We start from the raw sequence: 25,036 nt of genomic DNA, 5'->3' as shown, positions 1-25,036 counted from the left end.
CAGCAATGAGAGCAAAGGAGAAGAGCAGCTTAACATCAGACATTGCCTTCAAAACCAGGGATTTATTATCATCCAACCGTGATCATTGCGGGCGCAGCCATCACGTCACTGCATGGAAGCTGCACAGCCCCCAAAACAACCCAAGCCTCTCTGGAGCTCATATGTAGTGCCTGGAGGAGAGCTGGGATTCCTCAGACAGAAATGCCGGGGAGATGCTCAGCACAGCAAAATGCCACGGGAGAGCATCCCTGCCAAAGCACACTGGTGCCATGGAGCAGCACAGCAGCACTCAGGAGCACTCAGGACAGCAACTCAGAAACTGCCTTTAATTGCATTGGTAAAACAACAACAACAACAACAAAAAAGCCCAAGGAAAGACATACAAAGAAAAATACATTTCCATTTTAAGAACATATCTATAAACCACCAGATACGTATAAATTATCAGGTTTGTGCCTCGGGGTCTGAGCTCTCTGCTCCGTGGTGCCCTGGAAGGCAGGGCTGGGGAGCAGCCTGCAGTGCAGCAGCAGAACACGGGGTTCAAAGTCATACGAAATACTTACAGAGAAACAAACCATGTGCTTTAAATAATGAACTTACAACGACTTAAACTTGGTACAAAGTATTACGGTTGCCCATTTCAGTGTCTCAGTGCCAGGAACTACAGCCAACCCTTGGCATCCTGCCTGCCACCCCACACTGGTGCCTGCAGTCCCTTTCTGCAGAGAACTCCATTTCTGGCCAACTCAGTCCAAAGTACCTAAAAATGAAAACAAAGATAAACCAACATGGCCTCAGAGACCAGAAAGGAAACAGAAATACAGCTACACGAACAACTGCAACTCAGGGTCATAGGGGGAGATGTGGGTCTACGGGGGGGGCTATATGGGGATGTGGGGCTAAAGGCCCAGATATAGGACTATAGGGGGGAATACGGGGCTATAGGGGTACGTAGGAGGGATATAAGGGGACAAGGGGCTATAGGGAGAAGTGGGGATATAGAGAGATAGGGATGCTGTGAAAGGGAGTATAGGGGGATACAGGAGCTATGAGTTTATAGGGGGAGGCTATAGGGAGATATGCAGCTAGAAGATAAAGGGACTGTGTGGGGGGGAAATAGGGGAATATGGGGCCATAGGGGCTGTACGAGGAATAGAGGGGGATATGTGGCTACAGGGAGCAGTGGGGGGGGCTATAGGAGACCATGGGTTTATAGGAGGGGCTATAGGAGGGGTGTGGGGCTAGAAGGTCCAGATATAGGGACTCTGGGGGGGAATAGGGGAATATGGGGATATATTAGGGGGGATATAGGGAGGATATAGGGAGATAGTGGACTGTGGGGGGGGCTACAGAGGGTTATGGGGGTGGCTATAGGGCTAGAAGGCCCAGATAAAGGGATTACAGGGGAGAAATAGGGGATATAGGGCTATAGGAAGCAGTAGGGGGGATATGGGGAGGATATAGGGAGATAGTGAACTGTGGGAGGGGGCTACAGAGGGTTATGGGTTTATTGGGGTGACTATAGGGGGATGTAGGGCTAGAAGGCCCAGATATAGAGACTATGGAGGGCTGTAGGATTGATAGAGGAGGATACAGGGCTTATGGGAGGAGGGGGAGGGGGCATAGGGAGACAGCAGGCTGTGGAGGGGCTGTAAGGAGGGCTATAGGGGGATGTGGGGCTAGAAGGCCCAGATAAAGGGACTACAGAGGGGAAATGGGGGATATGGGGCTATAGGGAGCCATGGGGAGGCCATAGGGGGGATATGGGGAGATAGGGGGCTGAGGGGGGGTTTAGGGGGAAATAGGGGGCTATGGGCTTATAGGAGGGACTATAGGGGGATGTGGGGCTAGAAGGCCCAGATATAAGCACAGATACAGAGGTTATGGAGCGACAGGGGCCTGCAGGAGGTCTATAGGAGGATACGGGGCTACTGCTGCTGTGCGAGCACACAGCCCTGGGGGGAAACCATTCTGTGCTCCTCTCTGCAGAAAGGGATTATAGAAAAAATGCGGGAAGGAACCGAAACTCACCTTCCAAAAAGGCAAATTCATCCACGGCCTCGATGGCGTTATCTGCAAAGGGAAAGGACCGAACGCTACAAAACCAGCCCTGCTCTGTGCAGCATGCAGCACTTAATGACAGTAAGGACGAAACGCAGAGCTGAGCTCTGCATCATTTCTCTTCCCTTCGAAGCCGCCGGGACGGACGGGACCCCCGCACCCCGCACCGTACCCAGGTCCTTCCTCTGCAGGGTTTTCCTCTTGCCCTGCTGGGCGTACACAAAGGCGTCCTTAGCGATGGTTTCCACGAACAGCTCCTGCGGGCACAAAACGAGCAGCGTCGCACGGAGGAACGGAGCGGAACGGAACGGAGCGGAACGGAACGCCGCGCCCCGCCCCGCGCCCGGCCCCGCTCCTCACCGCGGCCCGCGCCAGCACGAACACGGCTTCCTGGCTGGCCAGACCGACGTCCGGGTCGGCCTTCACCAGCGCCTTCACGCGGGACAGCGGCAGCCGAGCAGCGCGGCCCGATCCCGCACACGGCACCGCACCGCCCGCATCTTCCACCGCCTCCGCTCCCGCCGCCGCCGCCGCCATCCCGCGCCGCGCATGCGCAGAGCAGCGCAGCGCCGCCGGGCGGAGCTCGCTCACCGCGGTCATTTCCGCACCGCCGAGATCCGCCGCTGGGGGGCGCTGCTCCCGAAACCCGAACGCGGTCCTCCGGGCTCCTCGTGTCCCCAGCGCGGCTCTGCTCCTCTTTCTGTCCCCAAATGCGTCCCTCCATCGCTCTGTGCCCCAAAGCGCAGAACCATAGAGCGGCCTGCGCTGAAAAGGATCACAATGATCATCGGTTCCAACCCCCAGCTGTGTGCAGGGCCGCCAACCACAGAACCACAGAATGGCCGGGGTTGGAAGGGACCCCAAGGATCGTGAATCTCCAACCCCCTGCAGGGCCACCAACCTCCCCATTTCACAGCAGCCCAGGCTGCCCAGGGCCCCATCCAACCCGGCCTTGAACACCTCCAGGGATGGACGGGGCATCACAGCCTCTCTGGGCAGCTGTTCAGCCCCTCCCCGCTCTCACAGCACAGAACTTCCCCTGACATCCAACCTCCATCTGCCCTCCCTCAATTCAAACCATTTCCCCTCGTCCTGCTGCCATCTCCCCTTGCACAGAGTTGATTCCCCTCCTGTTTGCAGGCTCCCTTCAGGCACTGCAGGCTGCACTGAGGTCACCCCCAGCCTTCTTTTCTCCATGCTGAACAATTCCAGCTCCCTCAGCCTGTCTCTGTAAGGAGGTGCTGCAGCCCCTGCTCATCTCTGTGGCTCCTCTGGACTCTCCAACAGCTCCCTGTCTTCTTGAACTGGGGGCTCCAGACCCAGGCTGCCCAGGGCCACATCCAGCCTGACCTTGAATGCCTGCAGGGATGGGGCATCCACAGCCTCCTTGGGCAACCTGTGCCAGTGCCTCACCGCCCTGTGTGAAAAACTTCCTCCTCATATCCAACCTAAACCTCCTCTGTCTCACTGTAAAACCATTCCCTTCTCCTATCACCATCCACCATCATAAACAGCCGTTCCCCTTCCTGTTTATAAGCTCCCTTCAAGTACTGGAAGGCCACAATGAGGGCTCCCCCTCCATCCTCCCTGCACCCCAAACACAGCTCCCCAGCCTCCCTGTGTCCCAAACATGGTCCTCCATTCACTCTACGCCCCCAAATACAGCCTTCTGTTGTCCCTGTGCCCATAAACTCAGTCCTCCATCCACACAATGCCCCAAATATGGCCCTCCATCCTCCCTGTGCCTCAAAGACAGCCCTCCCTCCATCATTCTATTGCCCAGCCCTTCGCTCTTCCTTCACCCCACATTTGTCCCTCCATTTACTCCATGCCCCCAACACAGCCCTCTATCTTTCTTGTGTCCCAACCCTGGCCCTTCATCCACTGTGCCCCACACACGATTCTCCAACCTCTCTGTGCCCCAAACAGCTCCCCACTCTCCCCGTGTCCCAAACATGGCCCTCCTTTCACTCTTTGCCCCCAAACTCAGCCCTCCATCCACCCAATACCCCAAATATGGCCCTCCATCCTCCCTGTGCCCCTGATACGGTCCTCCATCCACTCTGAAACTGGCCCCAGATCTCCATGATCCCTGTGCCCCATACACAGCCCTTCTTCCACTCTATGACCCAAACTCAGCCCTTCACTCTCCCTGTGCCCCAGCCGTGGCCCTCAATGCTCTCTGTGCCCCAAACACAGCCCTGCAGCCCCCTTCCCCCATTACCCTGACACATCCTTGGCGCCCCCCATCACCCCCAGGCACCCCCCTGCCCTCCAACCCCTCCAAACAGCGCTGAGGTTCCTCTCATCACCTCTGTCCCCGAATCCCCTCCTACCCCCACCCTCAAACTCAGCCTTTCAGCCTCCCAACGTGTCCCTCCAGCTCACCAACCCCACAGCATCCCTTGAGCTCCTTCCTCACCGCCGTCCCCAAAGCTCTGCGGGCAGGAGGCGGTGGGGACTCCCGGCCCCAGGATGCGGCTGTCCCGGCCCCGTTGGCTCCCGTTGGGTTTGGTGCTGCTCACCACCCTGGAATTCCCCACCGCCGCTGACGGGGCTCTGCTCTGCCTGCCGGGGGTGTCCCCATCCCCAGGGGTGGGCATAAAGACCCCCCCGAATCTGAGCCGTTCCGCAGTCCTGTGCCGATCCTACGGCCTCGGGTCGCTCCCAAAGCCCACGTTCGTTTCTGGGCGGGGCAGCAGCGGCACTCGGCGTCCCCATCGACGGCACGGAGCCGCTCCCCGCCACCCCCCTTCATCGCTGTGCAGTCAGGCCGCAGCCGCTTCCTGGCGTTGCGTTCAGCTCCTTGCCAAGCCAGCGTTAGGAAAGAGCTTCTGCTTTCAGCCCCGAGGAGCTCCGCTGCCGCCGGAGGTGTTCACCCCCCTCGGGTCCTTCTGCTCGGACGGCCGCGATGGTGTTCAGGAGGGAGGAGAGCTCACAGGGCAGCGGCCGTGGATGGGAAATGGTGAGTGCGAGCTGCCGGGATGCGTGCGGGAGAACCGGGTCCGACCTGCACCCTCACGTCCTCACAGCCACACACGGGGTCAGTCAGAGCTCCGGAGCTCCATGAGCAGCTCCCGGGGTGGGTGAAGGAGCGGGCAGCACCGGGAGGGGCTCAAACATATCAGAGAGGAGAAAGCACCGCAGTGCCAAAGCTGCCGCACCGGTCGCTGTGACAGCGGTGCCGTTCCCCGACGGCGCCACCGCGGGCAGCTCCGTGTCCCCGTTCACAGAACGGCTCTGACGGTCACGAACACCGGAACGGTTCACATCCAAAACCCCACGGCGTGCTCGGAACACTGCAGAAATCCCCTTTTATCAGCTTTTTTTTCGCTGCCTTACGTTGTAGGACGCGGCCAATGTGCGCCATTGAGCCCTTGGCGGGCTGTGCCCGGGGCGATGGGCACCCGTCCCCATTTAATACCTATTTAATGCCCCACATTTGAGCTCTCACGGCTGAAAATGTCGCGCTGGCTTCTCTGCGCTCCGGCCCTTCTGTTGTGAAAGAAAACAAAGTGATGCAAGCGCAGCCCGAACCGAAATCCAGAGAGGAGGAGAAGTGCAGAACCCGAGCGGGTGGAGCAGAGCCCCGATGTGTGCAGTGCTGCGACCGGGAGCGGGGGGGGGACAGAAAGGAAAAGGGAGATGAGGAGGAGGGGAGAAGAGATGGAGGGGAGAAGATCACCTCTCCCCCTGGGTCGGGTCGATCCGGGTCGGTACCCGCGATGCTCGTGGGACAACGCCGCGTCGCGGCCGTGCGCCCCAGTTCTGTGCGCCCATCGCGGGGTGAGCAGCGCAGGAAACGCTCCGCTCAGAAAAGTGGGGCAGATCCGCCGCTTCTCGGCCTCTTTTTTTTTTGTTGTTATTGGTTTGTTGGGGTTTTTTTTTGCCCTCAGCCAAAACGGCTTCCGGCAGCGCCGTCGGCGCTTTGCTGTGAGGGAGCGCAGCCGCTCCTTCGGGGCGGATCGGGGCAGAGCGGTGCGCGACCCCGCGGCATTGGGGCCCCGGCGGCGGTGGGACGTGCCGGGCAGAGCGGCTGCAGGACTGGCCGGAGCTCAGGGCGCTCCTCACCTTTCAGGCTCGGGGAGGCACCGCCGCGTTCTCGGCTTTTTTCAGTAACGGCAGAATCGGAGCTTTCCTTCATCCCCGCAGGAAAACCCGGAGGGGAAAGAGGCGGCGGGGAGACACCTGAGAGCGAAGCTGAAGGACGGCAGGAAGCCTCCCCCCGCAGCGGGCGGACGGGCACGGGGTCCCCCCTCAGCTTTCCCAGCGACGGAGCCGGGCCGGGCGCTCACGCCGGGTTCCAAGGGGGAGCCGCCCCCCGCGTCCCCCCTCGCCGGGAGGGTGGGCGTCGGCAGAGCCCCTCCGCCGCGCAGCGAAGCTCAGAGTGAGGGGCCCGGCTCCCGTCCGATGCCCGTTCCCCAGAGCCCGGAGTGGATGGCGCGGCTGAAGAAGGGCGTCGTTCCGAGGGCCGCCTCCCAACCCCCCGCGTCCAAGCCGGGAGGACGGGACGCGGCGGACGATAAGGGGGTCGGAGCCACCTCCCATCCCCCCCCGAGGATCCCAGCCCCGCACAAATGGCCGCTGCTCAACGACGCGGCCGCTCCGGCGCTCCCCGCTGCAGGCGCGGCCGCCGCCGGTGGGATCCGGGGCTCGGGGCAAACTCCGCGCAGGAAGCCGCTGCCGCACGTCGCGGTGCTGGGAGCGAGGCCGGCAAAACCCCGGCGGCCTCCGGGGGTGGATCTGGAGAAGTTCCATAGGGCTGCAGCCCCCGGGGAGCCCGGCCGCACTGCTGTGGGGTCGCGGAGTGCTGTGCTGGGTAACGGCGTGGGGATGGGGATGGGTGCGGGGTGGGGATGAGGATGGGGTGAGGATGGGGACGAGGTGGGGGTGGGTACAGGATGAGTGTGGGGATGGGGGTGTGTTGGAGCCGGGTATGGCATGGAGATGGGTGCAAGGAAGGGATGGGTACAGGATGAGGATGGGGATGGGATGGGGATGAGGTGGGGAAGGGGTGAGAATGGTATGGTGTGGGGATGGGAATGGGATGGGGATGGGTACAGTGGGGTGTTGGGTGCAGCATGGGGATGAGGATGTAAATGTGTTGGAGATGGATACAGGTTGGGCTGGGTATGGGAAGGACTGGGTCTACGATGGGAATGGGCACGGCATGGGGTGCAGGCAGAGCTCTGGCTGACGGGGCCACACTGCCAGCTTGGTGTCTTCCTCCCCCATGATGCAGGGCTTGGTGCCATGGGGGTGTGCTGGTGTCCATTGGGCTCAGGCCCCGCTGAGCTTGATGGCCTTCCAGAGCTGAGCACATTTGCTGCTTTCCAACAGCTTTAAGCTTCTTTCAAATCCTGCTTCTCCCTCAACTTCTCCAAGTTCTTCTCCACCATCCTGCGATGTTTCCTTATTGCCCATCTCACACCAGGACTGGGCTGCTCTACAACCTCCTCCTTTCCTCAGGAGAACCGCACACCCCAGCTGCTTTCTGGGGTCGCTCTTCGGGTGTGATGCTGGCTTTGTCCCCCACCCTGCTGTGCTCCAGCACTGGCCTGGGGGTTCCTGAGCCCCGAGCTGAGCAGCAGACTCCAAAGAACCCCTTGTTGCTCCCTCTGTGCCAGGTTACCCAGCGCCGTTCCCACCGCGGGATGCTCTGAGCACAGCAGGGTCAGTACTGAGGAAGCACTTTTATTTTCAGGGTCTTTGACTGAGAGGGAAGAACACAAGGAGGAATGGTGGGAGGGTGGGTCGGGGCCCCCCGTGATGCAACCCCGGAGGTGCAGAGATCATCCTGGGTGGCTGAATGGCTCCCTGACGGTGCTCTGCTCCATCCCAGAGGTGAGGAGGAGATTTATGACGACGTCGAGAGCGTTGAGCTGCTCAGGAGAGACCGAAGCTTTTCGCCGCCCCCCACGTTCCGGCCGCCAGCACATCTCCACCCCAGAGGAGGTGGGGGCAGAGGGGGTGGGTGTGGGGCAAAGGGGGTCGGGGTGCCCTGAAGGATGGAGGGCGGCCAGTGGGGCCGGTGACATCAGCTCACTTTCAGGGACACAGATGGCACCTGAGGGGTTTGGGCACCCTGGGGGCCATGGGAAGCGATGCTCCCAGCCTCCATCACCCCATGTAGCCCTTTCCATGCTTGGTTTTACAGGGGGAGGTGCTGCTCGCGCCCCCAGCACGGTTGCGCTGCTGGTTGCTGCACAAAGGTAATGAGGGGGGTGAGCGCTTCCTGTGGGTCTGCTGGGACCCCAAAGTGCTTTGTTGTTTGGTGGCATCCGCTGGAGTTGCAGTGAGGGCCTGTGCACAGAGCACCAGCAGCCCTGGGGGAGATGGAGGGGAACCTCTGGGTGCTGGGAGAAACCCAAGCAAGGGCATTGGGGGGGGGGGGGGGGGGGCGAGCCAAACCTTCCCACCACTCACAACATCTCTGCAGAGGAGCTCAGAGCTCCCGAAAGGTGAAGCCGATGACACTCAAGGAATGCAAGAAGGAAGAGAAAGCGGACAGGGAGTTTCAAAAGAAGTTCAAGGTGAGCAGAAAGGAGCGGCCGCTCTTCCCTCTGATCTCCCCCCTCGCTGTGCAGGACGCCGTGCAGAGGGGCTGCGTGGGCCAGGAGCAGGCGGTGCCCAGCAGGCGGCCCCGCTGAGGCTCCCCCAGGACGGACCCACGGCGCTGCGCTTCGGAGACGTGCGCTGTTTCCATGGGGGAAGAGGTTGGAGCTCCGGCAGCCTTTCTCTGCTCGTGTTTCAGTTCGAAGGGAACATCGCCGTCCTGACGCAGATGATGGTCGACCCTGCGACGACGGAGAAGAGGGGCGGGGGGAAGAACCTTCCGCTCCGACGGGGCGAGATCCTGGACGTCATTCAGTTCACCAACAAGGAGCAGATCCTTTGCAGGAACAGCCAGCGGAGGTGTAAGTCGGCCGCTGCCCCACGCTCAGCACTGCTCCCGAGGGATCCCAGCTCCCCTCCTGGAGCTCCTCGGCTCCCTTCCAGCCCCCCTGGGGGTGCGCAGCCCACACACGCTTCTCCCCGCTCTGTTGCAGATGGTTACGTGCCCCGGGCTGTGATGCTGCACCTGTGAGTATCCCTTCCCCAGCCCTTCCTCCCAGCATCAATTCCCCCTGGCCCAAACTCCCCCAGCTGTGGCAGCCACTGGTGGCTGCAGAGAGATGTGCCCCACCTCTGCAGGGGGGGCACAAGGGGCAGAGATGGAGCAGAGCAGCAGCAGAGCTGCCCCATCATAGTGCGAGCTGTGGGAGCCCGGACCACTCACAGCTTCTCCCCCACAGGGACAGAGACATCTACGACGACGTTGATCTGTATGGTAGGTGTGAGTAAAGCACTGCTGGTGCCATGTGCCTCAAGCAGAGCCTTCCATGTCCTCTGAGACACCCACGGTGCCCTGCCGAGCGCTCTGCAGCCCGAATGGGGACGGCTGCATCACTGCAGTGCCGATGAGCGAACATCTGTTCCCACCGACAGAATGACCTGGAGCACCACCAGACCCCAAAGGCTGAAGCTCCGATGCTGGAGGGGCTGCGAGGGTCGGCCCTGCAGAGCAGAGGTTTGGGAAAGTCCTTCGGACGGAGCCCCGCGGCGCTTTGTTTGATTTGTGTGAAACGTGGCACTGATCTGTGTGGTCCATCTGTGGTTTTTGGTTGGTTTTCTTTTGGGGGGGGGGGTTTTGCCCCAACGAAGCACTTCCACCAGTGCAGATGTGGGGTGGGATGGGGTTGTGCTCAGCGCCCAAATGCTGCCTCCACATCTGGAAACAGATCTGAATTCTTCTGGATCGGGGACTGTGCTGGGAACGGGGCTCCATCTGCGTTCCTGGCGCGTGCGGCCCCACAGGAAGGGTTAAAAACCCCACTGCACTCACCCACAGAAAGCCAAGCCCAGATTAACCGCTGCAGGACGTCACTTTCCATTACGGGAAGGGCTCCCAGGGCAGCTCTGGGGCCGGGATTACGGCTGGCACAGCCAGCGCTGCGATGTGCGGGGCGAGGAGCTGCTGCTGAGCGGGGCCATGTGGGAGCGCGTCTGCACGGCGCTGCTGGGCTCGCTGTCCGGGGGCTCCGCGCGCCTCTGGGCGCAGCTTCGGGCCTTCTGGCACAAGAACGGCCTCCTCACCCTGTCCATGCTGTCGGTGGCCACCGGCTGCCTGCTGGGCTTCCTGCTGCGGGCGCTGGAGCTGACGGAGCTGGTAAGGATGGGCTGGGAGCAAAGGGAGCACGGAAGGGCTCAGCCCTGAATGCGCAGGCTGCTGTCTGAGGGAACAGCCTCTCACGGGTGGGTTTTCTTCATCTTTTGGCCACAGAGCGGCAGGACAAATCCTGCATCCCTCTGTTGGGGACCCTGCTACGCTGCAGGGGGGTTGGGGGGAGGGCAGCTGCTGCCCTGTGCCCCGCGCTGGGCGCTCACTGCTCCGGGCCAAACGTGGCACAGCAGTGCCTGTATCCCACAGCCCAGCTCCTCTACTGCTGCTGCAGATGCTCAGCATCCAGGCGAGCCCCAGCACAAAGCACAGCAGATTCCCAGGGGTCCCCTCCTGTTCCCAAAGGGCCGTTAAATGTCATCATGCTAAAATCACAGCGGTTTTAACTCAGCCCCCATCTGCGGGATGCTCAGCTGCTGCTGGCACATCCCCAAGGTAACCTGCGGGGATTTGGCATTTGTCACTTCAATTACACCCTGCAGCATTACTGCCTGCAGCGAGGATGATCTGACTTAACCGAAGCGGGGTGTAATCCCACCGCACCCCAATGCACGTGGCCGTGAGAGTGGCAGCATCCCGCTGCCCCTGGTCCTGCCCCTACCCCGCAGTGGCAGACAAATCCACATGGCACTGGGGAAGGTTGGGCAGGGGATGGATGGAGGGATGGAGAGATGGAGGGAGGAAGGGAGGAAGGGAGGGAGGGAAGAAGGGAGGGATGGAAGGAGCCTCCGGAAGGACATGGATGAATGGAGGGGCAGACAGATGGAGGATGGGTGCGTGGGTAGAGGGATGGAAGGACGGGCAGTTGGTGGGGGCCAGGGGGAGGGGGGCAGGTGGGCACACAGAGGGGTGGGGGCATTTCTGCACTCTGCTCCCAGGGAAAAGTGCAGCAACATCTGGAGCGACCAAAGTGTGGCCGTGGGGCCATAGGGAGATGGACCGTCGGGATGGGAACTGACTCAACACCCCTCCTCAGCTCCTGGATGGATTTCCCCATAGGGTGGGATTTCTTCTCCCCAGCAGCTCTGGGGGTCTCCTAGGATGGGGAGGGAAACCACATTATCGCATCTGGGAACCGAGCTCATGTCTGGATCCCACTGGGAAAAAGAGGAAATCTGCCCAGTTTGAGCCCTTCGCCCACAATCAGTGCCCACCTCCCCACTTCCACCCTTCCCAACGCTCTGCTCCCTGCAGGAGAAGCAGTACTTCTCCTTTCCTGGAGAGCTGCTCATGAGGATGCTGAAGATGCTGATCCTGCCACTGATCACCTCCAGGTGAGTTATCGCTGTCTGCATCTGAAGGACCAGGAGACGGGGCACGCAGCTGCCCGAGTGCGGGTGCCAGGCCCTGAGATCAGGGCAGGGGAGCAGAGCTGGGGCTCACTTGGGCTTCTTTCCCTCTTAAAACTGCGGCACATGGGGGCTCCAATCAGGATCCCCAACGCCGACCCCATGCGGTTTGGGAGCGGTGCTGAGTTTGGTGTTTCCTGGCACAGCCTGATGTCCGGGCTGGCCACCCTGGAGCCCAGGGCCTGTGGGAAGATGGGGGTGATCACCATCACCTATTACCTTTGGACCACTTTCATGGCGGTGACGATGGGGATCATCCTGGTAGTCAGCATCCACCCCGGCGCGGCCGCGCAGAAGGAGGATTTCTCTGCAGGGAAGGTGGTGCTCAGCTCCGCCGATGCGCTGCTGGATTTGATCAGGTGCGTCGTGGGGTCTGGGAGCAGCGTGGGGGCTGTGGGCCACGACTCCTGGGAACACTGCAGCACATCAGTCCTCCTCCCAGCCTCCTGCCCCACAGGGCCGTGTCCAGTTTCCCTTCAGTTTTAACCTCTATGCTGTTGCTCTCTTCCAGGAACATGTTCCCTTCCAACTTGGTGGAAGCATCCTTCCAGCAGGTGAGCAACCAGCCCTTGGCCTCCCTGCTCTGCAACACAACAGTTGTGCCCTGCTGCCATGTGGTGGCTTCCCAGTCGCAGTCCTAGCCCCCAGTCCCTATCCCAGCCCAGCCCCAGCCCCATTGCCAGCCCCAGTCCCAGTTTTGCCTCCAACCCCAGTCCCAGCCCATTCCTGGTCCCACCACCATCCCCATCCCATCCCATCCCATCCCATCCCATCCCATCCCATCCCATCCCATCCCATCCCATCCCATCCCATCCCATCCCCATCCCCATCCCCATCCCATCCCTGTCCGTAACCCATTCCCATCCCATTCCCATCCTGTCCCCAAACTCACCCGCATTTCCCTCCCACCCCCACCCCAGTCCCAGAGGTCAGGGAGCAGGGCAGAGGGGTGTGAGCAGGAGAATGAGAGTGATGAGGTTTGGGCTGAAGGAGACGGGGCAGAGATGGGCAGGGTGCAGGGAGAACAGCAAGCTCATGGCACTGGGAGTCTGTGGGCTGCCAGGACGGGGCTGGAGGGGCCCCTCTGTAGGGATCACAACGTTTTCTCATCCCACATCGGGATCCAGCACGGATCCGCCTCAAATGCCAGCTGCTGTTTCCTTGCCCTGGTTCTCACTTCACTGCAGGGCCGCTCACTGGCGCCTGCTGCCCACAGGACAGTAACTTCTGCTTTGTTTCTGTCCCAGTATCGAACTGTTATTGTCCCAGTGGTGAAGTCTCCACGATTCCCAACAATCCCAGGGAAATCCCTCAGTTTTATTTACTTTGCACCGGATGAGGAAAACCCTGAAATCCAGCGACCCGTGTTTCTTGAGCTAACGCCATCTCCCGAAATGACGTACAGGACCCTGCCAGGGACCAGCAACGAGATGAACGTCCTTGGGATCGTCATCTTCTCTGCGACCATAGGTACCTGCAGGAGGAGAGGAGGGAGCGGGGGGGGAAGGAGTAGGAGGCGATGGGATCAGCGTGGGGCGGATTATGGGGAGAGGTGAGGGCGAGGAGCTTGAGCTCAGAGTATCAGGAACCAAAGAGCCAATCCGAGGATTTGGGGCGGGGGGAGCGAGTTGAGGGCAGCACTGGGGGCAGCGGTGGAGCTGTCAGCAAAAAGCCAGTCCGTCCCTCTCCAGATTCCTCCATCTACAGCCAAGGGCGCTGCGCGCTGGGTGCTGCTCAGTAGCACAGGTCCATGCGTTGGGCTGCAGGGCTCCTCCTGGGAAAGATGGGTGAGCGAGGAGCGCCGCTGGTCAACGTGTGCCAGTGTCTGAACGAAGCTGTGATGAAAATCGTCTCCATGGCTGTCTGGTGAGTTGGGTCGTCATCGGTTCTGCTCCTTCCCCACCCGCTCGCTGGTGCTGATGCCTGTCCTGCAGTATCTGTTGTGAGCAATGGACTCAGTGCAGCACAGCCGTCCCAAATGCTGTCATTGCTGCACTGCTTAGTCTTTGTGAACGCTTGCCCTCATTCTTGGTAGGTACTTCCCTTTCGGCATCGTGTTTCTCATTGCTGGGAAGATCCTGGAGATGGAAGACCCATCGGTGACAGGCCAGAAGCTGGGGCTGTATGCCGTCACCGTGGTGTCAGGGCTGGCCATCCATGGGCTTGTGTTCTTACCGCTGCTCTTTGCACTCATCACCAAGAAAAACCCCTATGCTTTCATTAGGGGAATACTGCAAGCTTTGCTGATTGCCTTAGCTACATCTTCCAGGTATGAAAACGTGGCTGAAAAATGTGGGTACAGCTAGGAGAGGATGCGGGTAGCTTGTGGGTGGCGCAGAGGCACGTAGGGCATGGCAGAAGAGAAGCACTGCAGACATCAAGAAAGATAAAACATTGAAGGAGATCCCTCCCGGCAGCAGTGGGAAGTGGGATGCTCAGCGCTGCCCTGGTCACGGCACCTTCACACCCTGTTCCAGCAGCCCCTGCATTACAGCTCCCGGTCTTGCGATGGGCAGAAGGAAGAGTGGCCATTCCCTGCGGGACCCAGCAGGGCTGGGGCTCTGGTTTGTCCCATCAGCACCGCAGCCTTACTGCTGGCCAGCAGTGTGCTCTGTGTCCTCCAGGTGCTGTAAGCTGACGAGAAACGGCTTCTGTTGGTACAGCAATCCGTACAACATGACTGCTTAGTTTTCTAGTGGACTTTCATTCCTACAGCGCTTGCCCAGTAATTCCAAAGGCAGCACTGGTGACGCTGTGGCAAACCATGACTTAACGCTCCTTGCTCCGCAGCTCAGCGACCTTGCCCATCACCCTTAAGTGTCTTCTGGAAAACAACGGCATAGACCGGCGCGTGGCACGCTTTGTCCTTCCTGTCGGTGCCACCATCAACATGGACGGCACGGCGCTGTACGAGGCAGTCGCTGCCATCTTCATCGCCCAGGTCAACGAGTACGACTTGGATCTGGGGCAGATCGTGACGATAAGGTACCTGTGTGCAGCAGCAGGCAGGGAGGTGTGGGCAGTGCATCCCATCCCACTCTCCACCGGCAGATGCGCCCGTGGTTGGGCTGTCTGCAGTGCTGGAACCTTCCAGAGCTCACCCTGGTCCATAGAGAACTTCCACACCACCTTTTGAGGACGCTAATCCCGCAGCCCTTCTCTCCACAGCATAACAGCAACTGCAGCCAGCATCGGGGCGGCCGGGATCCCACAGTCAGGACTCGTCACGATGGTCATCGTGCTGACCTCGGTGGGGCTGCCCACTGCTGACATCACGCTCATCGTTGCAGTGGACTGGGCCCTGTAAGTCCTTTCTGGGCACACGGTGTGTGTGTGTCACACCACACGGCAGTGGGGACACACTGGGACTTCCCTCTAGTAGAGGAAATGGGGACTGACCTCAGAACAAGGCCAGAAGCCAAGCGTCAGCTCGTTCCTTTTCCTATTCTTTTCCCAAAATGATAACAATCAGCAAAAACTTCTTACCCGATTGGTCCTGATTGGAGTGCTCACCACTATCACTGCTGCACGCCACATCTTTGCAGAGATCACAAACAAGTTAAGAAAAAAAATCATGCGTGTGCAAGAGATAGATAGGAAGGATATGGGGATGCCACCAAAGAGGTGGAAAAATGCCACTGCTTAGGATAAAAGCATGAGGTGCTGAATAAAACCATGCAGCAGGAAATGGGCACATCCAGTAGGCAGCATCCACCTTCCAAGCTGCACGCCATCGGAAGGGAAATGATACTGGCCTTCCTACACAGACAGATGGTGCTTTCCAAGGACCATCTCCAACCCGCGGGGCAGCCTTGTGCTGGCGGGTGAGGAGCAGGATGATCTCAGGACAAGAAGTTTGGGAGCTCCAAACCCCTCTGCGTTCACTCGCTGCCATCCTGGCAGCAGCAGGGACAGCAGGGCTGCACGCCACGCGCTGCAATGCCATGTGGGACCGCTGGCTGCAGCCTCAGTGCTTCTCTCTTCCAGGGACCGATTTCGGACCATGACCAATGTCCTCGGGGACGCGCTGGCTGCTGGCATCATACAACATGTCTGTGAGAAAGACTTTGCCCCAAAGCCCCCGAAGGTACGGCTGGTTGGTTACTCTGGGAGCACGGGGCACTCTGAGGCCACGCAGACACAAAGAACGCGGCTGGTTAAGAAACTGAAACAGCACCTTTATCTTTTCTCACAGCAAGACACAGCGAGCGACACAGACAAGTTTCCTTCTGCAGAGCCCCCACTTCTGCATCCCAAAGACAACGTGATCCACCTTGAGGACACTCTGTTTGAGCAGATGGGAGGGCACTACAACATCTGCCAGGTGTAGGTTGCAGCTCTGCCACCCCAGGACGGGACCTCGGTGCTAAGCATTCCCAATGCCACACACGGCCGCTCCGCAAGACAAAGGCCTTATCTGGGGCAGCAAACCCCTCTCCATCCTTTCTACCCTGCTGCCTGGAGCTGAGGACATGACTGGACTGGCAGCCCTGCCCACAGCAGCTGGGGTTATGGCACAGCCCTGTCCCCTTCCATGAGGCTGCTCAGAGCATTGGGGAACAGCTACGAGGTGATGGCAGAGAGCAGCAGAGGTGGAACTGAAGCTGTCATCTTATGGCAGCAGCCTCTATCTGCTGCCCAGGCTGCATGCCGTAAGGTGTTAACAGTTATTTTTAAACCTTTTTATATACACGAACACATACCAATATATATTACATGTTAATATGTATATATACACACGCATAACTTTTAGGTTCTCAACTGAAAAACAAAGTGTATCTTTTGCCCAGAGCCCAAAGCCAAGGCTGAGCAGAACGGGATGCTGCAGTAGTTTATCAGCATTACCCACTGCAGCTGTGCTCCTAAGTTCAAATTCCCATTCCAATGAAAGCCTTACGACACTGCTCCCGAGGGCAGCCTTCTCCACAGTCTTTTGTACATGCTGTGTGTGCTGCTGGATGCATTTACCTCTTGCAATGCCACCACATCCCCCTCCTGCCCCGGGTTGTCATTACTGCCACAGCACAAGGCTGACAGAAGCAGCTTAAATTCACACCAACATCACTGAATTTCTCTAAAAGGTGACACAACCCACAAGGAAATGAATTGAGTTATTCCTATTACTCAGATGCAGGCAGACGAGATCAGCTAACAAGCTGATGAGGACTGGGATAAGTCCAGCAGCAGCAGCAGAGTAATGCATCCATCCCAAAACGTCAGCACGGTGTTCTGCACTCAGAGTAACATGAGAGCACCAGAAGTTGAGGGACAGAAGGTTTCCAAGAGCCATGAAAGCCACTAAGAATGGGCCCAAAGTCACTGAGCAGCACCAGGAGCAGCACTGTCCCCCTCTGGGACTGTGGGTGCAACGCGTGGGAATGGGGTGAACTGAAGGATTGTGCTCAGCACACTGAAAACTACTCCAGCCTCAAAGACTGTGCACCATATCTTAATAAAGCTGGGAGAGCAACTGGGCACAGCTGACGGCAGTGGCTATGTTGAAAAGCAGCATTTTGGAGCTGAGAATCTGCTCCATGGTGTTTTGTATCGGTTGCACGCTGAGAAGCATTGCTCCTTTTGAGCACGGAGATCGCGGGCGCTTGTTGGGACGTTTGTAGACATCCATCACAAGATGTTCTCAGGGAGCTTAGCTGATCCCTTAATTATCTTGCACGCTGAAAGGAGCAGAAAAGATGTTTCCTTGGAGCATTGGGTGCGGGTGGTGGATTACAGCCATGATCTGTATGCAGCGAGGACAGTGGTTGGCGTTCGCAGCTCTCAGGCTGTGGTTGCATCAGAGAAAATGAGAAGCTCTACAGGGAAATGAAATAAGGAAGTAAATGAAAAGAGGGGAAGAGGCAAAGGCAGACGGGTCCCGCCCCACGCTCACCACACACTCACTCCTGAAAGGAGCAGCTCAGATGCGCTGCTAATTGAGCGTGGGTCACCCTGACGTTAGGGCAGATGGGAAAGAAAGCACAGGCCTGGAACAGGGCTCCCAGCCCAACCTCGCTGCTCCACTTACCTGCGGCCAGCGCACCTCAGAACCCGCTCCCACTGTCCTTCCACGCGCAGAACCACAACCATGTGGTTATTTGGCCATTCCCCCTCCTCCTCTTGGTCTCCAGAAGTCTGCAGTTGTCTGCAAAGCATTACCCCAAACCACGTTCTGGTGCAAGACTGTTAACAGCAACACGATGCTGCCGTGTTTCAAGAACGTTGCTTTGTCTTTGGGTGTTCTAAGTCCGTTTCCATCTCTCTTTCTAACGCCATTTCCCAGCTGCAGGTATTTGCTGTGACAGACCAAACACTGCTGGCACTTCCACCCTCGAGATGTCCAGTGATCCAGGCACAATTCCTCCCCCTCTGCTCCCGGCAGCAATCCAATGCCAATCCTCATCTTTGGCTGTGAGTTTCTCCTGCCCGCATGGTGGCGATTCCTCCTCTTCTCCCACCCCATCACCTTCAGCGCTAACAGCTGTTCTTCAAGAATGTGGGCACCAACGCGTGGTTCCTACACACAAAGGCTTCAGTGGGAAATAAAACACTGACACAGACACTTTGTGCACAGCAATTCATTTGCTCATAACCAGTTACAAAAGCAGCTCTTATCTGCTTGTATTCCTTCAGACCTTTGCTTTTCCAGCCAGGTACAAGCAATCCACGCACGGAGCTGTTAAGAATGTTTGTCCACATACAGACTGAACAATGTTGGGCTTTGAGACCCCTTTGAATTCAAACCACAGAATTTTTTGTAGCTGAGAATTTGTGCCATCAAATGGTGTTACAGCGTACAGTTGTAGTTTTCAAGGAAATAAAAAGGAGGCATTACTTTCAGAGTGACTTACGTATATGCGTGGCACAATCCAACAAAACTCAGCCCCTGGCTCTGGTTGAAGCTGGGTTTTTTTTTTCAAAGCCTCCATACCTTTTTCTTTTTTTTTTTCCAACAGCAGCTCAGTGCAGATTTCCAATGCACGGCACTGATACCGCTGTAGAAAACGGGACAGAGCACAGCAAGCCCAACCAGCACCGCCTCGTAGGAACAGATGGATGGAAGCCATCACTGCAAAGGAAATTCTGAGAACTTCAGTCCCATGATGGGCACCGCAGGTCCTCAGCTGACTGCCACCATCACTGCAGTGCGATGTGGAATTCCCACTGCAGCTCTTTTCAGCTGAGGTTGAACATTCAGGCAGTTCTACAGAACGTCTCCTTCTGCAGCATCTTCATTCCCACTGCAGTTTCATCTTCAGCTACAAAGCCACCGAACTGCACCGGTGGTTCGTGGTTTCTGGCCAGCACAACAAAGCCCTGAGGGTGACACAGCAGCAAGCTAATGCATCCAGGTTGTCAAGCCCCCACCAACATCCTCCCAGTGCTCCCACAATGGAGCACACGGCACGGCAGGCTGCAGATTGCCACATCCATCCTTCACACAAACAACTCCCCAGTCCCCAGCTTCCTACATCCCCTAACCAAAGCACACAGACACAGCACATACACATGGACTGCATCATTTTTTATCTCATCTTCACTCCTGCATGCCTGTGGCACTGTGAAGCACAACTGTTTGATTCACCTTGTGGATTTTCCTAAGGCTCCCTCAGCAATTTCCAGTTGGGTCAGCTTTCAGAGAGGGGTTCTCCATCCACGTAATCACCGGTCAGAGCTGTGCATCCAATTTCTGAACATGCACACCTGTCTGTGAGCTCCTCTGGATAACTGTGCAAGAACACCAACACTTCTCATCCTCCTGAGCACCTCTCCTGGCAGGAAGTTCAGAGCTATGGGATCTCCAAGCAACTTCTAGCTCAGGGTTTCATAGCACATGTGATATTTCAAAGCAAAGAAAAACTGAAGGTGCGTTCCTGGAAGGAAAGCAAACTGCTGTGTCCTCCCAGGTGAGAATCTCCTCCTTAGCTTCTCCCACTGCCATTTTTCTTACAGCACTTTCCACTTCCAGTACTTCTAATCATCAAAGAAATCCACCAAATTAACGATACTATTTGTGATAAACCCCTGTGACAACCTGTGACCTTTTCCTTTACCTCCACATTGCTAAACATGCTATCCAACACTCGGGTAACATTTTTCCCTGCTGTCCCTCGCTGGGACCAAGGATGGAGCCATCACAGCTCAGCTCAGCATGCAGCCTTCGTTTCCTGGCTTCAGCCTATGGAAACATGTTGCAGAGCAGAGACAAGATGGATGGGGTTAAAGTTACGTGTGCCACATCCCTTATCACCCATACACCCATCACTGCTATTTCCTGCTCATTACTTACCACCCATTCCTCACAGCACACGACTCTTTCCTGCTCTGCATCTGCAATTGCAGTCAGCTCCGTGCACTTACCCTTATTCTTATCACCTCTGCTTTTGCAAAATACACTACGTTCTCCCAGCATGTCATCCTGCAGCACCGTCACCCCTCCCCATCTTCTGCATCTTTTGTGGCTAGCCTGCTCCCCAGCCAATCTCCCAACCACCTACTGGCTACCCATGTCCTCTCATTTGAGCCGACGACACTTGGAACACTTTGGGGGTTTTATTAGGATAGGAACTGCTGAGAATCCTCTCATCACTCTTTAAAAAATAATGAAAAAATTGAAGCAGTATGACAATGTGGTGTTTAATGAGCCGCTGAGCTTCCACAGAGCCATGAGCACCAACAGCAGGAAGCCGCAGCTGCTGCAAGGAGCTTCTCCCTGGGCATCACCCCATCTTCCTCCTTCGGTTTCTGCAAGACAATGCTTAGGAAGGGGTGCCACCCTCAGTGCTAAGCAAAGGCAAAATGAGGAGCTCTCCCACTCACTCAGCTCCCTCCTGCGCAGCCCCCCAACCCAGCACCTTTCTTTTGCTGCACCAAAGCAGCTGCAGGACCGTCACTCAGCGGTGCTTTGCAGAAGGTGGGTTTCACGAACTTCAGCTGATGTCAGGCTGTCTAAATTTCACCACTTCAACCCAGCCTATCCTCTCCCCTTTCTTCCTTCCTTGGACATGGCCTTAAACAAATCAGCTTCACGCTGTTCCTTCCCCACAGACCAGAATGCACGCTCACAGAGGAACTGGGAGATTGGAGGGGGACAGCAGAGCTGCTCTGGCAAGCTCAGTATTGATTACATGGACACCAAGAGCTGAACTCGGGCCCAGTGTCCCTTCCCCTTGGCCACCAGCAGCATCTGGGTGTCCATCCCAGAATCCAGGGATGGGGAGCAGGGCCAGCCAGGCACCCCAAACCACGCTGGTGTGCGAGGCCAATCTCTGCCACTCACAGATGTTCTTGAAGCTGAGCCGTCTTCCTTCTTTCATTCCTGTAGTAAGAAAGAATGAGAGTATTAAGGTCCAGAAAATATTGTAATAACAGGGAATAAAATAGAAAAGCTGGCCCAAAAAGAAGCAAGCATCATTTCCTAATTGCCAGTTCTCAAAGAGGCGACAGCATTCTGATCCCAGGGAGAAGCAAATGGGAAGCAATCCCTGAAGAGCAGCGATGCTGTGTTACCAGATGATGCACGAGATGGAGGTGTCTGAAGGTATTTTGGGGACTTTTAGAGAAACGTGGATATCGTGTTCTCTTAAAGCTCTGTCTCCTGCTTGTCACATTACTGCACTGCTGTTACAAAACATCTTCGTGACTCTGAAGTTTGACAAAAGCTCAGATTTTTAGGGATACATCTTTGTACGAGTTCACTGTATGAAAAACAAGTATTTTTACTTCAAGTTTTCTGTTAAAAAAGGATGATGCACATGATTTGCAAGTTACCTTCACACTGTGTATGCATGTGGAACAGTGTACGTGTGCACACAGAGCACAGAACGCATCAATATATGCAACTGAGACAAAAGCATGTTATAAATAAACCATCCATAACTACAGCCTACACTTCAACACATGCATACACACACACATGAAGACTCATCGCCTGACAGATGCAAAACAGAGGGAACAAACTGAGACAAAGAGGTGTCAGGTAGGATAAGTGCTCACAGAAACACTTCACCCCAATTTTACACTTCTGGTTGGGCCAAGACCAAACCTGTTTGCTTTCAAAAAAGCACGGGGATTGACTTACCAGAGCCAACGTGAATGCAGCACCACGCTGAGGTCTGGAGAGTGTGAGCACACACTCCTCCTGTGGCACGTGAGCTGCAGCCCAGCACCGCTCACACCGACCCCACACTGCTCCCAAGCCAAACCATTCCTGCTCTGCTCTCCTCTGCTCTCTGCAGCATGCACAGGCTGAGCTTGGGAGCAGGATCTGTTCCAACACATTCAAACAGAAGTTGAGTTAAAGGATGTGTCAGAAGTCTGCTGGTTACTCAGAATGCACAAAGAGTCTCAGCTATCTTTACGTCAGGTGGTGAAGCTCTGCGCCAGCCCCTGGATGGACGTGAGGAGCACCCAGCTGCAGCTCTGCAGAGAGAAGTCAATCAATCCGAAAAAAATAACATTAACTGCATTATGTAATAGAGGTACCATTCAAGTGGAAAAAAACATATTTATATTATAAAGAGCAGAGTACCAATGAGACAGCAGTCAGTGTCATCTATCACTGTCCTGGGAGATCTGGGGGTGACAGCAGAGAGGCACAGCACTACGAGCCACCAACAGCCTCCGGCACAGCGCGCAGCCAACAGGAGAGCTGCAGGAACCTCCACCCCGAGTTACCTCCACCCAAGGCTCAACGTGGCCAGACTAGATTGGGATTTCTTTTCTCTTGGTAAAAATGGGCATTTCTGACAGGGGGGACAAACCTGATGGGCACGTCTCGAGGCAAAACCTTCTGGTTGTCTGCGTGTGTTTTCTCTTATTGCTTCTCATGGAATTGAAAGATACAAAGGTTGCTGGTATGAACCAGGGCAAAGCAATCCCACTGGGGTGATGTCCTTTGGGAGGAATCACACTGGAGGTGCTGCAGTTCTGCCGCAAAGAAGCCAGGAATGGTCTAAAATTCTGTGCTGGGGGTTCTGAGCTCCTGTTTGCAATAGATATTGCATACCCCATAACCTGTTTGATAGGCAGTAACCAAAAATACTCATTTCTGCTCTTTCAGATCTAGCAGGAAGAACAATTTCAATCTGGAAAGCACTGGGAGACCAGGCCATTTCTGTAGCAGCAAGAACTGGAAACACAGCTCTGCAAAGCTCCGAGCTGAGCTGGCAGCACTGCGCCGTCCGTGGGGTGGTTGGGGCGGAAGGGAGGACAGGGGCCCTTCAGTTCTGAGCCCAGGCAGGGACACACTACCAGCTCAGGGCTCCCAGGCTCTGCGTGGCCTCAGGCATCTCCAGGCACAGGGCACACAGCTGTGGGCAGGACAGCAGCAGCCCCTCCAGCGCAGCTCCATGAGCGCTTTGCAAACCCCCACGGGGCCAACCCTTCCCAGAGCAGAGCAACCGGGTGCTGCCCTTTCCTGGAGGAGCACTGCATCCCAAGGGCTTTCTCCAAAAGCTGCAAACAAATACCAACCAACCAACCCCAAATGTCTGAGCAACGGCCTGTGGCTGGGGCCTGGTTTGGCGTCGGTGCTCTTTTTTAATTATTATTTTATTCAGTTTTTTTAATCAGGCGGGATAAGCGTCCTAAGACGGAGAGAACAACCCTTCCTGAAAGGTAAAAGGTCAGCCCTGTGCCTCCTTTTAATCCCATCGTTCTCATGGTGTTACGCGTAACAAAAGCTTTAGCGGAGCTCGATCCACCCAATTGCAAACACAGTTTGTATTGCTTTGAGAAAAACATCAGAATTCCAAATTGCACAAAGAAACCCCAATTCCTGCAGGAGAAGAACCAAGGAGGAACCATCAAGTAAAAGCTCGAGACCATTCTGCGACACATCAGCTTCCAGCACAGCTCATTTCGGCACATGACAAACACGGCATCAGTAAGGAGCTAACGAAACCAGCAAGGAACGTGTTGGCCAACAAATAACAAAAAGAAAACCAAGCCTTTTTCATATTAAATTAAATCAGAGTTTATATTAAAACGAGGATGAGGGATCGAGGCTTTGTTTCCTTTAATTTTGAAAATACCATAAGGAAACAACACTCCGTCCACAGGATTCCACCAAAGCGCTGCTGCGTTCAACCCACCTTTCAACCGTTTCAATATGAGAATCCCAACATTTTCAAGCCAATGAAAAGAAAAGAAATAAACAGCGGAGAATTCCCAAGCACTCGAACTGCAGGACAAAGGGGAGGAATTGGTGCCTTTGTGCAACTCTTTCTAAAATACGGTTTTCACATCAATACTCTCAAAATAACACAAGGGGATTGCACTTCGTTTCAGACATTTGGAAAGCAGTGTCATACTTTATTTAAAATAAACCCATGTAAAAACAAAGCGTAAATGAAAATGGTACCTGAAAAATAAATTATTTGATATAAAACAAACCAATAACTTAAAAACACGCTAAATATACAAAATGTTTCACCGTGTACTGTACAGAACGGAAAACAATCGGTAAAACCTTCTGTCCCACAAACAGGTTAATTTATAAACAAAAGGTTACAGAAGATAAGGGAAACCAAATCAAGAAAAGGAGTACAGTGTGATTCATATGGCAGATCAAGGTTTGTCCTGACTGCTTTCGAGTTCTTCCCAACGACAACTGAGGACGTTTGGCCGTGCAGCCGCCCCAACCCCTTTGGAAATGAGGAACAGGGAGAATCAAGGCTCCGAAGGCAGCGGCCATTTCTGCAGGTCCCACGTGCAGCCCTACTCCTACCCACCTCCCGTGGCCAACGCCGACTTTTGTGGTGTTTGTGGTGGAAATTCCACCCGCACAGAAAAATGCTTGCAGGCAGACGCTGCGCCGGGTCTGCGGCCGCGCTGGGAGCAGGAAGGCTGGGCTCAGTTTTGCTATTTACTTTCACCGCTTTCTTTTTAAAGTAGAAAACAAATGGGGTGCAATAACTGTGTGAGATGAGCGCTAAGCTTCCGGCTGCTGCAAGGACCAGCACTGCAAAGTGCGGAGCTACAGCAAAGGGCACAGAATAAGACGAGATCTGCTGCCCAATAGTGGTACCAAAGCATGGGGGTGACAAAACCACGAGGTGAGCCAAAAGGGAGCGGCGTTCTCCTGTGCCAGGTGTGAATTTGGTCCCTTCTCCACAGCACTTGTGCCCTGAGCTTCAGCGCAAGGCGCCTCGTGCTGCACAGCATGGACAAACACCTCCATCTGTACAAACACAGGTAAACCTATGAGCTCCAGCAGCTGAGCCACGGGGACCCGTCAGTGGTTCACAAAAAGCTGTGTCTCACATAGAAAAATAAACCCACCCCCAAATCCTACTGGTTCTCAGGGGGTTTTGTCTCCTGGAGGACCTCGCTTCAATAAGCAGTTTGTTCTACCACTCAGCTGCTGCTTTGGGTAGAAAAGCTCACGAGGGGATGCTCTCAACAG

General features: G+C 56.1%; 3 protein-coding genes and 1 long non-coding RNA gene across 6 annotated transcripts; 2 read left to right on the top strand and 2 right to left on the bottom strand.

The window, feature by feature from the left end:
• Positions 1–42: 42 nt before the first annotated feature.
• POLE4 (DNA polymerase epsilon 4, accessory subunit) lies at positions 43–2,609 on the bottom strand. The gene is made up of 4 exons (XM_052702166.1): positions 2,422–2,609; positions 2,234–2,318; positions 2,032–2,073; positions 43–760 (listed from the first exon to the last, which is right to left on the bottom strand). Exons 1-4 carry the CDS (start codon positions 2,596–2,598, stop codon positions 747–749), a joined length of 318 nt encoding a protein of 105 aa, XP_052558126.1. The 5' UTR covers positions 2,599–2,609; the 3' UTR covers positions 43–746.
• Positions 2,610–4,828: 2,219 nt separating this feature from the next.
• On the top strand, positions 4,829–9,711 carry PRAM1 (PML-RARA regulated adaptor molecule 1). Of its 3 annotated transcripts, XM_052702138.1 has the most exons (10): positions 4,829–5,026; positions 6,214–6,880; positions 7,689–7,734; positions 7,904–8,031; positions 8,219–8,273; positions 8,501–8,594; positions 8,816–8,978; positions 9,111–9,144; positions 9,357–9,391; positions 9,550–9,711. In XM_052702138.1, exons 1-10 carry the CDS (start codon positions 4,973–4,975, stop codon positions 9,552–9,554), a joined length of 1,281 nt encoding a protein of 426 aa, XP_052558098.1. In that variant the 5' UTR covers positions 4,829–4,972; the 3' UTR covers positions 9,555–9,711. The 3 variants fall into 3 exon arrangements, with proteins under 3 accessions (XP_052558098.1, XP_052558099.1, XP_052558096.1); XM_052702139.1 differs by having other exon boundaries at positions 7,904–8,016; positions 9,357–9,711; XM_052702136.1 differs by having other exon boundaries at positions 9,357–9,711.
• A 30-nt stretch (positions 9,712–9,741) lies between these two features.
• On the bottom strand, positions 9,742–13,036 carry LOC128090116 (uncharacterized). Its single transcript, XR_008210810.1, has 2 exons — positions 12,957–13,036; positions 9,742–12,214 (listed from the first exon to the last, which is right to left on the bottom strand). It is a non-coding gene; the product is annotated as an uncharacterized LOC128090116 (long non-coding RNA).
• On the top strand, positions 11,781–16,457 carry LOC128090115 (excitatory amino acid transporter 5-like). The gene is made up of 9 exons (XM_052702168.1): positions 11,781–11,990; positions 12,143–12,185; positions 12,879–13,101; positions 13,398–13,497; positions 13,667–13,900; positions 14,422–14,616; positions 14,800–14,934; positions 15,619–15,718; positions 15,827–16,457. Exons 1-9 carry the CDS (start codon positions 11,782–11,784, stop codon positions 15,959–15,961), a joined length of 1,374 nt encoding a protein of 457 aa, XP_052558128.1. The 5' UTR covers position 11,781; the 3' UTR covers positions 15,962–16,457.
• Positions 16,458–25,036: the final 8,579 nt, after the last annotated feature.

This window comes from Tympanuchus pallidicinctus, unplaced genomic scaffold (assembly GCF_026119805.1).
Source record: "Tympanuchus pallidicinctus isolate F22 unplaced genomic scaffold, pur_lepc_1.0 scaffold43, whole genome shotgun sequence".
Lineage (NCBI taxonomy): Eukaryota > Metazoa > Chordata > Aves > Galliformes > Phasianidae > Tympanuchus > Tympanuchus pallidicinctus.
This window is presented reverse-complemented; position numbering and strand designations above follow the sequence as displayed.

What these genes read in the sequence shown, in the direction of transcription:
- POLE4 (XM_052702166.1), bottom strand. Translation starts at nt 2,598, where the DNA reads ATGGCGGCGGCGGCGGCGGGAGCGGAGGCGGTGGAAGATGCGGGCGGT. An exon ending in TCGTGCTGGCGCGGGCCGCG is followed by an intron (nt 2,319 to 2,421) that starts GTGAGGAGCGGG and finishes TTGTGCCCGCAG; the next exon opens with GAGCTGTTCGTGGAAACCAT. An exon ending in CCTGCAGAGGAAGGACCTGG is followed by an intron (nt 2,074 to 2,233) that starts GTACGGTGCGGG and finishes TTCCCTTTGCAG; the next exon opens with ATAACGCCATCGAGGCCGTG.
- PRAM1 (XM_052702136.1), top strand. Translation starts at nt 4,973, where the DNA reads ATGGTGTTCAGGAGGGAGGAGAGCTCACAGGGCAGCGGCCGTGGATGG. An exon ending in GCGGCCGTGGATGGGAAATG is followed by an intron (nt 5,027 to 6,213) that starts GTGAGTGCGAGC and finishes TCATCCCCGCAG; the next exon opens with GAAAACCCGGAGGGGAAAGA. An exon ending in CTGCTGGTTGCTGCACAAAG is followed by an intron (nt 8,274 to 8,500) that starts GTAATGAGGGGG and finishes ACATCTCTGCAG; the next exon opens with AGGAGCTCAGAGCTCCCGAA.
- LOC128090115 (XM_052702168.1), top strand. Translation starts at nt 11,782, where the DNA reads ATGTCCGGGCTGGCCACCCTGGAGCCCAGGGCCTGTGGGAAGATGGGG. An exon ending in TGGAAGCATCCTTCCAGCAG is followed by an intron (nt 12,186 to 12,878) that starts GTGAGCAACCAG and finishes TTTCTGTCCCAG; the next exon opens with TATCGAACTGTTATTGTCCC. An exon ending in TTGCCCCAAAGCCCCCGAAG is followed by an intron (nt 15,719 to 15,826) that starts GTACGGCTGGTT and finishes CTTTTCTCACAG; the next exon opens with CAAGACACAGCGAGCGACAC.